We start from the raw sequence: 17,673 nt of genomic DNA on the forward strand, positions 1-17,673 counted from the left end.
TTACTTGGTTTATTTACCTTAGCAGGAGAGTCATCTTCTGTATGTGACATTCCAGGAACACAAACTGGTTCTACAGCAAATACTTTGGCACAAATACAGCCACCAGCACCAATGCCAAGAAAATCACAAATAGTAAGTACAAGATGAGGTATTGGATTTCATTCATGTCCTGCATTCTACGAAACATACTGTAGACATGATAGTGTGTCCTGCCATGGTAAAAGTGTGAGAGCCATGAAACATACAAGGCACATAAACATAAGCACATATCCTGTGTTTGAGTATCTGTGTGACTTGTACTAGTTATAAAAACATTTTTTTCCTTAAATTTCCTATAGGATAGTATGTAATTTTAAGTTTAAAAAAGAAAACCAAACCAGTTGGATTCTTTGTTCATGTCCACATGTGACCAACACAATCCACAGAATTAGGGTTTGACTTATTGGAAATAGATAAGCTTTATGAGTTAGTGACTTGTAGGTGAGCTTGGTGAGTCACTTGTAACATGTAGCTTCATTCTCAGTCTTCAGTGAAGTGAGTTATAAGAGAACTCCTGTGCTTTTAAAATGGACATAGATATACTGGCATATATCAAATACTGGTGAAATTACTTCAAACAAGACTAGCAGGAGTCAAACTCAAAAGAAGCTCTTTCTTTGTGCTGTCAGTTCTCAGCATTCACCTGGTGACAGGAAAGAAATCTCTTGGTAAGCACATCCTTAGCAGAAGGTGGTTAATTCTATATTTTTCTTCTCCACCCTCCCTTAGCCTTACAGTGACTATTAGACAAGAGATACTGGATTTAGATAGACTCTTGATCTGATTGTGTGGCCTTTTTATATTCTTTACTTATATTTTTAATTTAGGACCATGAATGGTAACACATATTAGTGTCAGTACCTGTAATCTTATACTGGTGTAGGTAAAGGGATGTATTTCCAGATGTCAGAGGAGCTGTACATTATGTGTAGTTAACTTGGTTTTTGGTCTTTGCTTCAATTTTATGTTGGCTTCTTGTGTGATAGATGTAAAAGATCCATATGACAGTATATCTCTGCAGGAAGCAAATCACAATATGTAGAACCTGTACATTTCCAAGATGCTGTGTGTGACTAGGTCTGGGCTGTTTCACACACTCTGTGTAGGAGTGTGGTTCAGCAGTAAATAATAAACAGACAGGTAGGAGACGTGCTGTGCCGGGCCCTGCAATGGTCTTGTTAATGGCTTGTAATGAAAAGACCTGCTTCCTTCAGTCCCCCGTGTCTCTCCCTTCAACCGTTTTTCCTTAACCATGTCCACTGAAATAGTAGCTCTCCAGGACAGAGTTCTGTTAGTGTGCATAGCCTTGCCATTGGTCTTGAGTACACAGAGCCCCTGTTACCTGTTTCTCATCTGATAATGATGAGAAACCTCAGAGACATCATCTTGCATTAGTTGAGAGTATAAAATTTTCTGGTTTCTTACCTCCCCCACTCTTGTTCAACCAAGTTACTGTCCATCTTGCATTAAAATAACCTTCATTTTTTAGGCCTCAAAAAATTAAATTGTCTAAGTAGTGCCAATTGCTTATGTTGTCGTGAAGCTACTGGATTCTGGTCTTAATTTCCATTGTGTGTGCTGGGGTTCAAGTGTAAGCACTGGTTACATCCTTCCAGCACATCTGAAAAGGCTCCTAACCTGACTTTCTATATAAATTGAAGTTGTAGTTTCCCTATGTTGTTATCTTTTTTTTTTTTTTTTTTTTTTAATAGCACAAATTGATTTAGCTATGAAGGAATAGACTGTGCTGGCTAGTTTTAGGGTCAGTGTCTTCAATGTTTAATATTAATTGCACATAATGTGAAGAACATATCTGACTCTCCGTCTGTCTCTAGGTCTTCATTAAGGTGAATTTTGACTGAATTCTGACTGAGCAAATCAGCTGGGTGATTTTCTTCTGTAATAGGACAGAGAAGTAAGGGAAAACCTGACTCAGGAGTGTGTGCTAGTTAAGATGCTTTGGCTAAATCAATCTACCTAAAGCATCTTAGCTGAGATTTAGTCAAGGGCCCATCAGCTAAAGAGCTTTAGCTAGATCAGTCTAGCTAAAGTTCTTTGGCTAAATTGCTCCATTTAGCCTTATACTCCTGGCTTTTTTGCTATGTCTTTACCCTGCCAGGGAATTCAGAGGCCAGACAAAATCTGGAAAATGAATGCAGAAATGCTCCTTGAGTAAAGAAAATATAGGTCAATTTGTACACGCACATTTGGCCAGTGGCTTATCTCCTACACTGTGCATTTACCCAATAGCCTGTTTATCAGGGGGAAATTCTTGACTCACCTTTTGATTTCTTTATTTTCCTCAATGTGACATTTAGATTTTTGAAACCATTTTGTAGATACATGGGAAATTTCCCTAGAAGATTTTATTCCTCTGGGAATGAGATCTATTTTCATTTCCTTGTCTTCTAAAGAACAAGAACTACCTGTAATTACTGCACTTTGAAGTTAGTAATTATATCACTGTTATACTGATGTGAAGCTTTTCTCTTTTGACCTAAAAGGTGGTTGTGGTTCAGACTGTCATTTGTCTGAGAGGGAGTGTCTGGAAAAATTGCTGTGCTGCAGTGCTGGGTTGGCAGCTCACAGGGGTGAGAGCCTCAGGGTGTGCCTGCCCTAGGCAGGCCAGAGCTTTATTTATATTAGAATTTATATAGAATTTATACTAGAATGCAAATGAATGCTTCCAGAGGACCATAACAATCATGCTGCATCCATCCTTCCCTATCCACATTCCTTCTTTTCTCTGCATGGTTCTCAGCTCTAATAAAATGGCACAGTTAAACCATTGGGCAGTTCTGTCCTCAGCAGAGCATTTTGCTGATGGAGAAAATGAGAGTTGTAAATTGGGGTCTTTTGTTCCTTTTCAAGCTGTCTGCTCCATGGCTGTCCTAACTAGAGACTGGGACCGGGCACTGGGGGAACTCCAGTATGGTGGTGAGGCCATCTTATGCCATGTGGAACTTCTGTCCCAAACAGCCACTGCATTAACAGCCATTTCAGACCTAAATGGCACTTACAGCTCTGCTCTGACACTTTAGGGTAGAAAGGAGAGATTTTCGTTCCCTATGGCTGGGAAAAGGGTGAACTCATTGTGGAAAACTTTGCACTTTGCCTCCAGCTCTTGAGCCTCTTCACTTGTTGAGTTGTTTTGCATGGAAACGCTGTGTAGGCAGCATTATTTTTTGTCTGCAGCAGAGAATGAGGAGGCTGAAAAGAAATGCAGCAGCAGACTGGTTTGCACTGGAAAAGGTGTCAGATGAGAAAAACCGGAGTGAAACAATTTTGATATAACTTTGCACAGAACATAGCTACAACTGAGTCCCACTGCCATACTGGAATATTGCAACTCCTTACTAAACTTCACTTTTGAAAGAGCTGCCAAAAGACTCCTGTGGCTGGCAGTCGTCAGAGCACTGCTTGGAGGCTGAGGATGTTTTGGTGGGTTCTTACACTATTGGAATGGGTTTAGAAAATTAAGAAGGAGCATATTGGCAGGTGGCTCAGGCCTCCCTCTGGTAATGCTGCCGCTGTTACATTTGCACAGAATTTGATCACCCCATCTTCTAAACAAAATTACACTCACTGCAGTGATGTAGATCTCTGAAGATGGAGGGTGAGCCTTCTGTAGGTTTGGGTGAGCCAAAATGCAGAATTTCTAAGGGAAACATGGCCTATATTATTGGCACAGTGGTTCCAAAAAGCTTTGGGTGGTGCCAGATTCAGCCTGAAGCATGAGCACCCAGCATAAAATATATAGCTGAACTCTAACCTATGAAAAACAGCAGCTGGAAGCAGTTCTGAAACTTTCTTTAAAAAACTCCAAGTCTACTTTGTTTCTTCTTTGATGTATTATTTACCTTCAGGTTTGTTTTCTTTTTTTTCATTTCAGTCAAAAACTAAACCCAAGAGAGTAAAAGCAATATACAACTGTGTAGCAGATAACCCAGATGAGCTAACTTTTGCAGAGGGAGATATTATTGTAGTTGATGGTGAAGAAGATCAGGAGTGGTGGGTGAGTATTTTGCATTTTCTGTCAACACACTTTGAAAGAAAGTAATTAAATCTTAGAGGTTGACACTCACTGCAGAAGATCCCTGCTGAGTTACCAAAATAACAAGAAAAGTTTCATCTCATGGCAACCAGAGATGAAATTTCAAAAGTCAAACTTCAGACAAGCTTTTAGAAGGAAAAAAAAAATTTAAAAAAGAAATCTGATTAGTAGGGTTCACAATACACAGGGAACATGGTCTGTGTGATCCAGAAAAATTTTGGCGGAGTGTCAGCATTTTAAGAATCTGCTATTACAGGTGCTATGTAGTGGGTGTCTGTCCTGGTTTGGGACAAATTTGGAAGGGAACTTCCAAAGGCATGTCCTCTAAAGGGCAGAATTCAGTGGCTCTTCCCCCTACCTGTTTGGGAGATAAACCTCCTTTGAGAAAAGTGAAAAAAGTGGTTGATATAACAAGCAAAGTACTCACAGACATGAAAAAATGAATAGTATTAAACAATGGAACCTCTTGATGTTCTGAAGAGATGGTGAATTCAGAGAGGGTCCTTTTTGTGGGGTGTAGCTCGGCTTGCTCAGTCTCTTATCAGTCCCTCCTGCGTTGTAAATGCCGTGTACCGGGCCCTAGACGTGAGCTCCTGGTGTATTTCTGGTTTTTGGTTCAAAGCAGGGCTGAACAGTTCCAGGAAAAAGAGCAGCTACAGTCCAGGAAACTTGTCTGCCTCAGTGGGCTAAAAACTAACTGGAAGCAAAGGAGAGCTCTGTCCTTCTCGCTGTCTGTGCTGCAGACAACACGCAGCGAGAGAGAGCTGAAGCTCTCATCTTTGTGATTTGAATACAGTTCCTCAGACACTCCACCGATTCTCCTTCTGCCTCCCTTAGCTCTCAGATCTAGTTTTAAAGGTGCAGAACTTATTTCTGGGCTAAACAGATGGATGGGGATACAAATACTATATAATACTATATAACATCCTAAAGTCACCCAGGACAGCACCAGAGGAGAGCTTTGTATTGTCCTCAGTCTTCAGATGACTAGGACTGAGTCTGTGTGAGCTGGGAAACCATCTCAAGTTTTTACATTCCAGAATCTTATTGGCTAAAGCAAAATCTTGGAAAATTATTGTGCATGAAAACAGTTGCCTTAATGTGTTAGCTAGTGAACAATTTGCATCTAAATTGACAATAAGCTGTATAAACAGAAACAGGTTAAAAACCTGTTAAAAACCTGAAACTGTTGAAGGTTGAACTATCCTTTTGCCTCACAGTCTTGGTTAAAGAAGCACCTCAGCATAGGCCAAATGTGGGCTGCCAGGCATTACAGATTGCACTGGAATTATGCAGCAGTACTGCAGTGAGATGTTGTATATTCAAATAACTGGATAAAACTTTTGCATTTGACAAAAACCCAACCTACAGCTGATAAGCATGCACCCTGTAGGACTGAATTTTCCTACTGGTGGAAGAAAAGTAGCACTACCACAGAAAAGATTTGGTGGGAGGCTTGTACTACAGGCAGGAAGGTCACTGGTATTCATCTTGGTGATACTGAAATGTCATTTTGAGATTTAACTTGAAAAATATCTGGACTCTTTCAGATTGGTCATATTGATGGAGATCCCAGTCGGAAAGGAGCTTTCCCTGTATCATTTGTGCACTTTATTGTTGACTAGATTGCTACTGATAAGTGGAGACATTTCTCATTTCCAGCAGTCACAGAAATAAGTTTTGTTCTATTCCATTTCACCTACCTTTACATAGCCACCTTGCCAGAGCACTGCCCAAGTCCTAGGTACTGTAGCTTACTTTTTTATTGCCATTGTTCTGGTTTTGGGACTTTTAAACTTTTTTCTACGTGAAAACTTCTCATAAGCAGTTTACACTTTTAAAAACAAACAACTCTTCCTGTATTTTTCAAGGTGAACTGAAAAGCTTTAACAATCAAAATCCACATGTCTGAATATCACATTATGAATGTTCTTGTTGATCAATTCACTGTAATTTTATTCTCCCTTTTGTAACGTGACAGTACAACAGTTCAGTGTTGCTTCCCCAGTTGAATAAATTGTGTATGCATCTACCAGGGCAGTGAACTTATCCAGTTCTTGATACCATTTGAAGTGTTGGAACCAAAACATGTAAGCTGCTGTGTAGTTCTGAAATGGACTCATTCAGTAGCTTGCCATACTGGCTGTCATCAAGGATGCCAACAGTTGCAGAAGAAATTATTTTAATTATGTGTCTTTGGCCAGGTGAAAGTGAAAAAGTACTTCAGTTTACCACAGGAGAAACTTCTTTCTTTCAGAATGGATGTAGATATTTGTTTAAAGTTACCTGAAATCTGTGTTAGTTGTTGAACTTTCTAGTTCTAATTTTGTGAGCTTGAGACTGTTTTGTTTTTCTATGCTGCATGTGTGTAGAACCTGTTTTTTAAATGTTCTTTATGTATGTTACATCCATTTGGTCATTTAATGTGACTACTGCTGGTTAACTAAACTATGGCAATATTAATGAGTTACTATATTAACTCAAGAATTTGAAAACTGCACTTCCTGAACTGTGCTTAATTATGATGATGGATTGCAGAACATTTCTTACATTTGTCTCATTATAGCATTAAGACTTTGTTTTTAAATTCTTGAATTTTCTTTAAATCATCCAGCAATGTGTTCACAGAGAGAACATATTTTGTGGAACATGTTGTCCTTGGTCAATGAGATACCTGACACCTCACAAGTTCACTACGTTATGTTCTGGTTTATGAAATTTGTGTGCCACTACCTTGCAAACGATGATAGTTTGCCAACTCACTCTGTATTTATATAGAATACTCACATATATGGTAGCTACACTGTTGTTAAACTTGTTTTGCTGATTTGTGTACAAAAGCTAGGCCATGGATAGTTCCCAGTTGGTTGATGGAATTTAAAACACCAATACGGATCTGACATAATTTTGATGTTGTATATTGTGCAATTGTACCAGGTTTTGCTTATGCTACAGGAAACAACTGAGGCATAGGATACAGAAAATCAATGTCTAGGTCACATTGGCTTTGATCACGTTATGTGAACATTGTATCTCTAGATTTATCAAGAGAGCTTTGGATTTCTGGCAAATGGTGCTTAAATTGGCCATTTCATATTGGAAGGAATGGAAAACAGGCCACAACTACCACATCTGTGCTCACTTGGAGAAAAACCACGTTGTGAAAATGCTGGAAGAGCAACACTGATTTCACCCTGTATCACCCTTCCTGAATGGTACCGCTGGTTGATGCCTCTCGGGCGTGTGGGTACAGCCACGTAGATGTGTAACTTTCACTTCCTAGATGCTGTTGCTGCAGTATAAATGGGGAACAAACTGGAATGTTTCAAGATATTTTTATTGCAAGTTGAAGCAAATTAGTCTGTATTTTCAAAGTTCCAAGTAAAATGATAGAGTAATAGTTTAGCACTACAGTTTTATTCACTTACTGATATGTTCAGTTTGCAACACTATTTTGTATGTTTCTATCCCTGATAGAGTCTAGAGAGTAAATGGGCATATTATTTTGCACAGATCTCCTAATGTACAGTATTTTTAACACAGAATCTTATAGTGTATGTAACAATTCGTAACATTAAAAAATAATACAAATTTCCCTTGAGTTCTGCTAGAAGAGGCATAGAGTAAAACATCACAACTTTGTTTACTGGTCACTTAAATTCCAGGAAACTTGTGGACTACAACTTAATAGCACTAACAGTGCAGACAGGTAAAATCCCAAAGACCAATGAAGAGCAGCTAAGCAAAATTTATCCCTTGATTTTCTGCATTTCTCAAAGTTTTCTCCTCTGGCAGAGAAAAATGAAATTCTAGAGCCTGTAGATATCTATTTATAATATAAAATTAAGAATTTTAAGTCCAAAATTTTGGCATATTTCATACAGCTTTTCAAATCTGATTCAAAAAACCTGTTAATAGACAGACTATTAGGTTGCTGTGTTAACTGTTTAAAAAGGAGCAAGTGACACTTAAAATGCAGCTTAGAATGCTATGAGATGTATAATATTCAATTCAGTTGTTTTTATTTTGTTTAGTTGCAGAGCAACTGTATATATTGTATAACCTAAAATCAACTCTTATTTTCAATGTCCTGGATGCAGTGATTTATAATTAGAGCATGATTAATAAATTTTACTCTTGTTAACCAGTCAAATGTCTGGAAAAATAAAACTACTTTTAAAATCACTTTTTCTGCTTCTCTTCTGTTCCCTTGTATTGCTTACACAATACTGTTCTTTTTAATGTATAAAAATGACAAATACAAACAAGTATCACTTGAGGAAAAAATGTATTTCTTATGAACTTCAGCTGAACAGAAAAACTGTAGATGGCACACCTGAGATTAAATTAAAGGGGTAAAGAACCAAATAACTCCCTCTTACCACTGTGCTTTCGTTTTCTTCTGGTGTCTGGCTTAAGCAGAATCAAAGTCAGTATTTACAAATTGTTTTTCAGACAACGAGGTAGAAGCAAGTGTCAGTTTTATTTTACATTTCTGCAATATTGACATTAACATAGAAAACATTATTTAGGAAAAAGGGAAACTGTGTTAAATATAAAATTCTGTAATGTCCCGGAAACTGAAGATGCAATCTTCAAGTCACGTTTGGGGAATGCCAGAGTACCATGTGCAAGGCTGTGTGGCTCTTGTTCGCACAGTAAGCCTTTCCTAGGACTGTGTGGCTCCCAGCTGTCCGTGGTGCCACGAGGAGCCCCGGTGCCTCCACACGAGCACTGCTGCCGAGGGAAATCAGGACTTCTCCGACATTAAAACTGAATCAAAGGCTGTAGACAACACTTTGCAAATGTTTTGTGCTTGTTCCTAAAAAACCCAAACACACACATTAACACTTTCTGAAGAATTCTAAACTTCTCAAAACTCATTTAAAGAAGAATGTGTCCTTCATTTTGCTTTGTGAGACCGGATTTCATCTGTCTGGCCTGCAATGATATGTAAAAACTGTCTTACATGAGCTCTTTTGAGCAAACTCAGAATTGCTGGCTGTCAGCAGAGCACAGCACCAGCATTTAGAACCTCATTTTTTGTGTTCCTCCAGTGCTGCCAGCCAAGGGTCTGTGTCATCAGAGCATCCTGACAATGAATTCTCGTACTCATAAGAAATCACCTTCCTTATTACAAATATGGTTGCATGCTCTATTACCAGAATTGTTGCTCCATTCCTTCCTGCTCCATATATTAAGAGGTTTTTGTCTTTGGAAATACAAGTTGAGATTGTCCATAGGTGTTGCCACAGCACCCTTTAGACTGGACAGAGCTTTCTCAGGTGAGTACAGTCACTGGCATATTTAGGAATGTAGGTGTTTTTCTCAAAGCTGATCCAATATAGACAGCTGTTGTCCCCTCCTCAGCCAGCACACATTTATACCTTTTTAATTAAGCAATCCTCCTGCCAAAAAGCCTTCACAAGAGCCTTGGGTTTTAGAATCTCCCTTTACCTAATTTAAATACGGCAAGCATAAACTCTTACCAAACTATTGCACTGATATACCCAAAGGCTGCATTCTTCAGAGGCTGCATCTGTTGTCTTCAAAGCCAGTAAACTTTTTCCTGCTCCCAGACCATCATCATAGCACACCATCCTTACAATCAAATAGAGAGCATGCCTATGTAACACATCCTGAAAGCACACAGCAAATAAAAGTTACTCTGGAACAGTACAACAGATATTTCAGTTTTCCACGTTTTTGTTCTTACTTATGAAAAAATACTTTAGATTTATTTAAAGGAGAAAAGTTTTCCTTAGTAATTTTTTTTTTTTACTTGAGAATTTAGTCTTGATTTTAAAAAGTGGTGGTTAAGCACAAGTTTAGCTTTAACTTTTGCTTCTAGTTTAGAAGTGTATTCCTATGTGGACTGTGAAGACAAGCTGAGAGAGTTGTTCAGCTGGGAGAAGAGAAAGCTCTTGGGGAGACATTAGGGCACCTTCCAGTACCTGAAGGGGGTCTGCTAGAGAGCAGGAAAGGGACTTTTTACAGGGGCATGTCACAACAAAAAGGGGATTTGAATGGCTTTAAACTGAAAGAGTAGGTTTATAGTAGGTTATTGAATTTAAGGTAAGAAATTCTTTACTGTGGGAGTGGTGAGGCACTGGAACACATTGCTCAGAGAAGCTGTGGACGCCCAGTCCCTGGAAGTGTTTGAGGTCAGGTTAGAGGTGACTTTGAGCAACTGGCTCTAGTGGGAGGTGTCCCTGCCCAAGGCAGGGGGACGGAACCAGAGGATCTTTCAGATCCCTTCCAACTCAGCCCCTCCCATGATTCTATGGTGACATTCCTGGCCATAATCTGGAAGCGCACATTCACTTCCCACCAATCCTCACTGAGGCTCTGTGCCAGGTGGGACACTGTCCTTCTGGCACAGAGGGAACTTAAAACAACTTCTTACTTTCCCAGTATTTTTCCAGACAATCCCGTCTCAGTCTTGGGAAGGATACACACAGGAAACTGTTCCCAGAAGACAGTATAGACAAGGTCAGTTGCTTTGGGGGGCAATAGCCATGTGGCTGTAGCCAGGCTGTTTGTGACCTAAACCACAAGATGTGTCCTGACTCTTCTACAGATCTCATCTGGCAGAATTCTACTCTCCATCAGAACTGCAGGATTTCCACTGTAGTCACAACACTTCTGATTTTGGACATTCCAGAGAGGATTGGTAGAAGACACCCAGTATAAAGTCTCTGCAGTTGCACCCTACACAAAGCCTTTCTTCTCCAGCCATCCTGCCCTCTGATCATATTCATCTAGTCTATTCCAGTCATACCATCTCCAGGGTCTTAGAAATTCTAGACAGCTCTGTGTTCATGGCATCAAACACCTGTTTTTGTCAGCTGAAGGGTCTAAAGAAATGCCCACTTTGATACAGAAGCTGTAAAAATGGGCAGTGAGCTTCCTGCCTGCCTTGGAACCCTGGAGGGAAAGACCTCCACCACAGCCCTAAGGTCACCCTCCTGAAAAACATCTCCATCCTGAAGCTCACTCAGCTCATTGCTCACATTGCTCTCGCCATCAGCAATATCACACCACACTCAGGGCAGCTGGAACCTGCCTGGAACTTACTGCATCCATCCTCCCATCTCTGTAAGAAAGATGCCAAGACTGTTCACCAAATTACTAGTAACTCTCAAGGATTGCTTGCCTGGAATTTGCTACAGTGCTAATATGTATGTGGATTATCACGAAAAGAGGGATGATAGAATTCTTTTGAGTACAGTCTCCTTGTAAATTAATTTCTTCCCATCCTTTCAGTATCTTGGAACTCTGAAAAGAATTTGGTGAAGTAACACACTGAAGGACAAATGCCTACGGTGACACAGATGCAAAAAGCCAGAATTTGGGGAACAATGCAGTGCAATAAATTGTCAGTGTAAGCTAGCTTAACCACAAAAGGCTTCATCTGCTTGTGCGTGCTTGCAGCTTGAAGACAGAAAAATGATGGATGAAAGTCTTAAATTAACTATGTGATCTTTATCAAAGCACAAAGGAATTTAAATAATAGTGTAACCTATGTTTTTGAGAATTAAGAATTTAGGAGAACAAAAACAGAATTCAAAAGAATTCAAAGTCTGAATAACAAGTACTACCCTTCCTCCCAGGTATTACTAACAAGTGTTTTATTTTCTGAAGGGACCAAAGGAAACTTTTTGGCTCTCTTCAGAGCATTCAACTATTAAGCAATGGTATTCTCTGTGCTCATACTTGAGGCTTTCATGGACAGGCATCACTGGGCTGTTGATGGGTCAAGGCTTCATAAGGCCAAGTATTTATGGTATCTGGGGCTCTGAGGGCAACAAGAAGGAAACCACATGGCTAAAACACAAAGCTAAACAAAGGCAACTGGAGGGCCCTGGGGAAGAGACTGAATTTTTAATTTTAGCAAAGAAGCTACCTGAAGTAGCAAAATAAACTACATGTAGGAAATTATGCAAACAAAAAGTAGGCTTGATCGATAAAGTGGAATCATGAGGCTTTAATGCTAGAGTGAACTCTAATTCTTGGATTAGGAGTGCAAGGATGGAACTTAAAAGAGTTGGGAAACTCAGGTATTCTTAGAAAAACCCCATCCTTTTCACAGAAACACCAAAGGGAACTGCCTTACTAACTTGGGCTGAGGAACCGATGGTTTTGGCCACCACAGTCACACTATTTTCCCTCATTATATAATGGCACCCAAAGAGTATTACCAAAGACTTGCTTGCCTTTTGTATGGTGTTCTATCTCACAAGGAACAGCTTTTTGTCATAAATCCAGGAAAACACAGCCTGTGGAGATATGACATGAAGCAGTGCTGCTGGGAGAACTCGTTTGTTTCACTTTTGCTTAAAGCCAGAAATGACATTTTGGTCACACAGATCATCTACCAGAGAAAGAAATGAAAGCACTTTTCAACTCTCATCAGAAAGACAACTTGGGTGCACTTACATACTGATCAGATGTGGAAACTTTAATGCCATATTTGGAAACTCCCATAATAAACTCCTCTTCACCTGGAACAAAAGGTAACTTTCCATCTTGCTTTGGAGGGAAACAAACAAAAGCCTTTAGTGCAGACAGAGGAACATGAACAGTGAAGATACATAACAGAAAACATATTTTTGTGTACTTGGGTCCACTGGGTCAGGACCACCACAAACCCTGCTCAGATCCTGCTCTGCCCAGCACTCGCCCAGTTGCTTAATGTGAAATATATTCAGGGGAGACTGGACATTAGACTGGACATTAGGAGGCATTTCTTTACTGACAGGGTGACCAGACACTTGAACAGGCTTCCTAGAAAGGTGGTTGTCAGGCCCCAAACCTGTCAAGTGTTTAAGAGGCACTTAGACAATGCCCTTTAAAAGACATTTAACTGTTTGTCAGCCCTGAAGTGGTCAGGCAGTTTGGACTGATGATCACCATGGGTCCCTTCCAGAAGAAACACTCCATTCCATTTTGCTCTGTTCTACTCTAAATATCACATGGTTCCAGAAAGGAATTTATCATTTCAGGGGAGAGTTGGCCCTGTGGTCAAATCAGGTTGGCTGAAAAATCATGCATGGCCTATCATGCTGCACTGAGCCAAGGTGATCCATGTTCCACTGGCAGCACCTTCACTGTTTGGCTGCAAAAACAGTTTAGCACATATGCAGAAATGGCAAGTTGCTGCATGATAAACAGACATTCTGTGCTTTTAAAAATATATAATCAGCTACCTAGTGAGAACAACCAGTTATGGCTTTCAGTACAAAAGTAAGTACAAGCAAGTAAGTTTGGCAAGGATGACCCAAATATTATTCAGGTTCTTTGGTCACAGGTTCATAAGTGACGAAACTTGCAGAAACTTGACATCTTCCTCTATGGGAAAACTTCTACAATATTGAAGAATCTGGGGAGATATTCCTTCCGGGATACTAATCCTAATCCTGTTGGAGGCAATGTAACAGCTTTCAGCTGGGACTTGTTCAATAAGTACACATGAAAAGGGCCTTGGCTCTGAGCCTCCTTCTGCAGAATGGTTCTCTGGGTGCATCTTCTCCAGTCACTTAAAATTATAGAACTGTGATGGCTTTTGAGATTAATAGGTTAATAGTTAAGTATGCCACATTCTTCAAGTAAATCTAAAATTTACAGATGTCAAACCACAGGATAAATAAAAAAAAAAAAAACCCACACCTAAATTTAAGATGTTTTGACTTTGTTGGTATTGCCTTTTGTAACCCACTTACCTGTGCAACATCTATGTAATTTATCAAGTCCAGTGGTCCTTCAAGACTTTTGCTCTCATTGTATTTCAATTTTTCAATGGCACCAACATATTTAACTCTGAATTCTGCACACGTATCAGAATTACTATTGCTTTGTCCTGCAACAAAGTAAAACAAAACCATTCTGAAGACTTCCAGAACTGTAATGCTATTCTAATTACTGCTGACAGGGCTAACATAATAAATTCCCTAATTTTGCAGACTTTCATCAAACACTTATCACAGTATATTAACTCTTTAATGAACTGTACTGGGTTGATTTAGAACAGACCCTTGGTGAAGGCAACAGTTTCATATGCATCCATGACACAGCACTGTTTATGCCAATTCATATCTGGAGTTAACAATCTTGAATCAGAAAACATAAAAAGCTGGTTCTACTTTTTGAGGTCTATTTGTTTCAAATTAACTGTTTGGTCCAACAGTGATACACTGGTGACTAAATACAAGTAAAATCAAATCTTATTTCCATTATTTTGGTGCAAATGTAAACTTAGAAAAGCAGAAAACAGCCATTTGAAAAGCTATACACAATTTGTGCTGGCAATTGACTGGTAGCACAACTAAGTTCTTCTTCCTCAGACACTTTACTTTGAAAACAGTGACTTAATCCTAGATGAATCATTAATAACACTTAGAGGTCTAGTGCTGTGCCTGCATTAATCACCAGGCTACCGAACAGATTCACTCATTATTACTGAAAATACCTATCTTAAACTTTTCCATTTTCTGCTGTTTTATACAAAGACAGGAAGTTAATCCTGCTCTATCCATACCTGCTCAAGCTCTGACTACATACCTGAACTTTTTGTGGAGTCTGTATCAAGGCTGGCCACAGTACTAGACCTGGAAAGTCCCCCAAGACTGGAATCTACAGACTAAGGAAAAAAATACTCATCATCAGAAAGGTACTGAGAATGTGTTAACAATTCACTTCTAGATGTCCTGCCTCAACTCTTAAAAAAAAAAAAAAAACAAACAAACAAAAAAAAAAAACCAAAAAAACACTACAAACAAAAACCTACAGTTTATGTTCTAGTTACTTCAGCAGCACTGGAAAATGGGGAGGAAAAAACAGTACCACCTGTTTCTTTCTTGAAGATATTTTTCTGCTTCAGTGCAGATTGGACTGATAAAAGTTCATTAGGAACCCTTGAGAAGTTTTGAAAGAAGGAAATGACAGAAGAACAGAAAATGAACTTTAAGATATGTCCAGAGAAAAAGGAAAAATAAACCTTAGGGTTATGTTCAAATCTTTCTGGTACTGCAATTTTACATGAAGAAATTGATAGCTGCATACTTGTCACCAATACTTGAAATACCATAGTAGTGCAGGGGAAAAGAAACAGCATCTTGGGAAATCCAGAATATTCAACTGATCATTCTAAAACCGATCAGACAAAACAAACACATTATTCAAAATTAAGACTGCTTTTAGAGATACTGAGAAACCAAAAAGTACTGAAGAAAACTCATTCTTGGTACCTAGCACCAGACACTGTCCTTAAAGGCAAAATTTAAGAACAAATGTACTAATTTTTCCTTCAAACCTTTCTATGCACTGCAAGAAAATCTTGTGTTTGTGTAATTCACCATGGAAGTGACTGAGTATTCATCTCAGAATACATGGGCTTTATGATTGATAGGTATCTTCAACTTCCATAACACAATCTGAGGAACGGAAGTAGAAAGTTCTCTTTGTGGAACATGGCATTTTACAGAAGTCACATCAGTACAAGAGAACCACTGAACTGTTAACTTGTAACAAACCCAAGTGCTCTACAAAGAATAAACACCATATCCAACAGCTTACCTTGCTTTTAGTGCTGATTTCACTACTTTGTGAGCTGCTGCTGCTGTGTCGCTTTTTTCCTTTTCTAAACATTTTTTCATAATTGGATCAAAGAAGATCTTCTAAGTAGAAAAAATAAAAATTAAAGCCTGACATATCATCAAAGGAAGGAGGTCTAGGCAAATACCAGTGACTGTGTCCAAAGGGGACCAAAGGTGAAAACTTGCACAGGGCTCTGTGAAAGGAGGTAGGAATTTTACTCTGGGGCTCTTCATGTTTGACTGGGGAAAGTTCCTCAGGCTCTCTGCTAAAACTTCCCTTTCCTTCTGAATTGTCAAAAAAGGCTACTACGTAGTTTACACAGTGTTGCAAAGGTCAGTTTCTAATGCATAGATAGATTTAGAAACAATGCAAAATTTAAAATTTACTCCCACCTAAATGTATTAGGTGATTTTTATTTGTGAGTACAATCTAAGTGTCCTGTAAAGTGCAGACAACACATTCCCTGCTCCAATGACCATGTTTCCAGTAAAACAAAACAAAAAGCAAAATGCCACACAGCCCAACTAAACACTCCTCCCTCCATAACCAAACAAAAAAACCCACAAAAAACCCTGAATCCCAGCCCCAGCCTACTCCTTAAGAACTACTGACTGGAATACCCATAGAAGCAGCCACTACCACTTAACATATTCCTGAAAATTAAGCAAAATGCGTGGTACATTTACTGCATTAGAACTGAGTTCCTGGGAATTCTGAGAGGATTCCAGAACCCTACTTCCTGTGCCTGCCTTACTAATACCTTGCTTCACTTCAACTTTGGCTGGCCAGTGTCAAGCAACAGGATGCTGGTTCCCTATTTCTCAGCTTCAGAGACGAATTATTTTCATTACAAAACTTCAGAAACTTTGAGCAGATGGAAGAAAGAGGACAATGGATTATGACAACCTACAGAAGACGGCTCACACTGCAGAAAATAATGAAAGAAGCACAAGGCAGAGCTTAGACGTGCGATGCCGTGATGGGTCAGAGTCCGCAGGCCGCCCCTGTTCTGTCACTAAGCGGACATTGGGTCCCTGCAGGACTAAAAGCCACTCTCGGCCACCGGCAGTGCGCGGGGCAGGGCGGTGTCAGGTGCAGCCCCGAGCCCCGGCCGCCCCAGCTGCCCGCATGGAAGTGCCGGAGCTCCCGCACGGCGGGATGTGCCGGAGCTCCCGCACGGCGGGATGTGCCGGAGCTCCCGCACGGCGGGATGTGCCGGAGCTCCCGCACGGCGGGATGTGCCGGAGCTCCCGCACGGCGGGATGTGCCGGCGATCCCGCACGGCGGGATGTGATGTGCCGGAGCTCCCGCACGGCGGGATGTGATGTGCCGGAGCTCCCGCACGGCGGGATGTGCCGGAGCTCCCGCACGGCGGGATGTGCCGGAGCTCCCGCACGGCGGGATGTGCCGGAGCTCCCGCACGGCGGGATGTGATGTGCCGGCGCTCCCGCACGGCGGGATGTGATGTGCCGGCGCTCCCGCACGGCGGGATGTGCCGGAGCTCCCGCACGGCGGGATGTGATGTGCCGGAGCTCCCGCACGGCGGGATGTGATGTGCCGGAGCTCCCGCACGGCGGGATGTGATGTACCGGCTCTCCCGCACGGTGGGATGTGCCGGTGCCTGTGGCCGCTCGAGGAGCGCCTCTGTGCCTCCGCAGCGGCCCCCGGGGCGGCTCCGCGCCCGCTGCTCCACGGGCGAGCCGCTGCATTACACGGGCCCTCGGCAGCTCCCGGGCTTGCCGCGGAGCACCTCCGCCCCTGCGGGTGCAGGGGCCGGCCCGGGAAGCCGGGCAGGGCAGCACCGCATCCCGGCGTTGTTCGCTCCCCGCTCCTCCCTGCGGCCCCGGCCGATAACACGGCAAGTGACGGAGCGATGTGGCCGCTGCTCACCGGGCGCGCCGGGCCCCGCCGGCTCCCGCTCCCGCTCCGCTCCCGCTCCGCTCCCGCCGTTCCGCTCCCGTTCCGCTCCCGTTCCGCTCCCGTTC

At 41.3% G+C, this 17,673-nt stretch overlaps 2 protein-coding genes across 9 annotated transcripts in view; one reads left to right on the top strand and one right to left on the bottom strand.

The window, feature by feature from the left end:
* Window positions 1–8,278, top strand: part of ASAP2 (ArfGAP with SH3 domain, ankyrin repeat and PH domain 2) — an 82,836-nt gene extending 74,558 nt beyond the window's left edge. For 5 of the 6 annotated variants that reach the window (XM_021525431.2, XM_021525433.2, XM_077782419.1 and 2 more), the window contains 3 exons: window positions 23–132; window positions 3,932–4,054; window positions 5,644–8,278. In XM_021525431.2, coding sequence (XP_021381106.2) covers window positions 23–132; window positions 3,932–4,054; window positions 5,644–5,718 — 308 coding nt within the window. In that variant the 3' untranslated portion in view covers window positions 5,719–8,278. The remainder of the gene's footprint in view (window positions 1–22; window positions 133–3,931; window positions 4,055–5,643) is intronic. The other variant, XM_077782418.1, reaches the window with a different exon arrangement.
* A 279-nt stretch (window positions 8,279–8,557) lies between these two features.
* Window positions 8,558–17,652, bottom strand: ITGB1BP1 (integrin subunit beta 1 binding protein 1). 3 transcript variants are annotated; one of them, XM_021525437.3, is made up of 7 exons: window positions 17,579–17,652; window positions 15,668–15,768; window positions 14,654–14,732; window positions 13,816–13,952; window positions 12,533–12,625; window positions 9,583–9,732; window positions 8,558–8,915 (listed from the first exon to the last, which is right to left on the bottom strand). In XM_021525437.3, exons 2-7 carry the CDS (start codon window positions 15,737–15,739, stop codon window positions 8,844–8,846), a joined length of 603 nt encoding a protein of 200 aa, XP_021381112.2. In that variant the 5' UTR covers window positions 15,740–15,768; window positions 17,579–17,652; the 3' UTR covers window positions 8,558–8,843. The 3 variants fall into 3 exon arrangements, with proteins under 3 accessions (XP_021381112.2, XP_021381115.2, XP_021381114.2); XM_021525440.3 differs by lacking the exons at window positions 14,654–14,732; window positions 15,668–15,768; window positions 17,579–17,652 and having other exon boundaries at window positions 12,533–12,621; window positions 13,816–13,904; XM_021525439.3 differs by lacking the exons at window positions 14,654–14,732; window positions 15,668–15,768; window positions 17,579–17,652 and having other exon boundaries at window positions 12,533–12,597; window positions 13,816–13,902.
* Window positions 17,653–17,673: the final 21 nt, after the last annotated feature.

Source organism: Lonchura striata, chromosome 3, assembly GCF_046129695.1.
Source record: "Lonchura striata isolate bLonStr1 chromosome 3, bLonStr1.mat, whole genome shotgun sequence".
Taxonomy (NCBI): Eukaryota; Metazoa; Chordata; class Aves; order Passeriformes; family Estrildidae; genus Lonchura; species Lonchura striata.

Bases quoted from the DNA above. Each gene is read 5' to 3' on its own strand.
- ITGB1BP1 (XM_021525437.3), bottom strand. From the start codon at position 15,739: ATGTTTAGAAAAGGAAAAAAGCGACACAGCAGCAGCAGCTCACAAAGT. The intron at 14,733-15,667 runs GTAAGCTGTTGG...TTTTTTCCTTAG, and splicing joins AAATCAGCACTAAAAGCAAG to TCTGTAGATTCCAGTCTTGG. The intron at 12,626-13,815 runs GTAAGTGGGTTA...TTCCCTCCAAAG, and splicing joins ATTACATAGATGTTGCACAG to CAAGATGGAAAGTTACCTTT.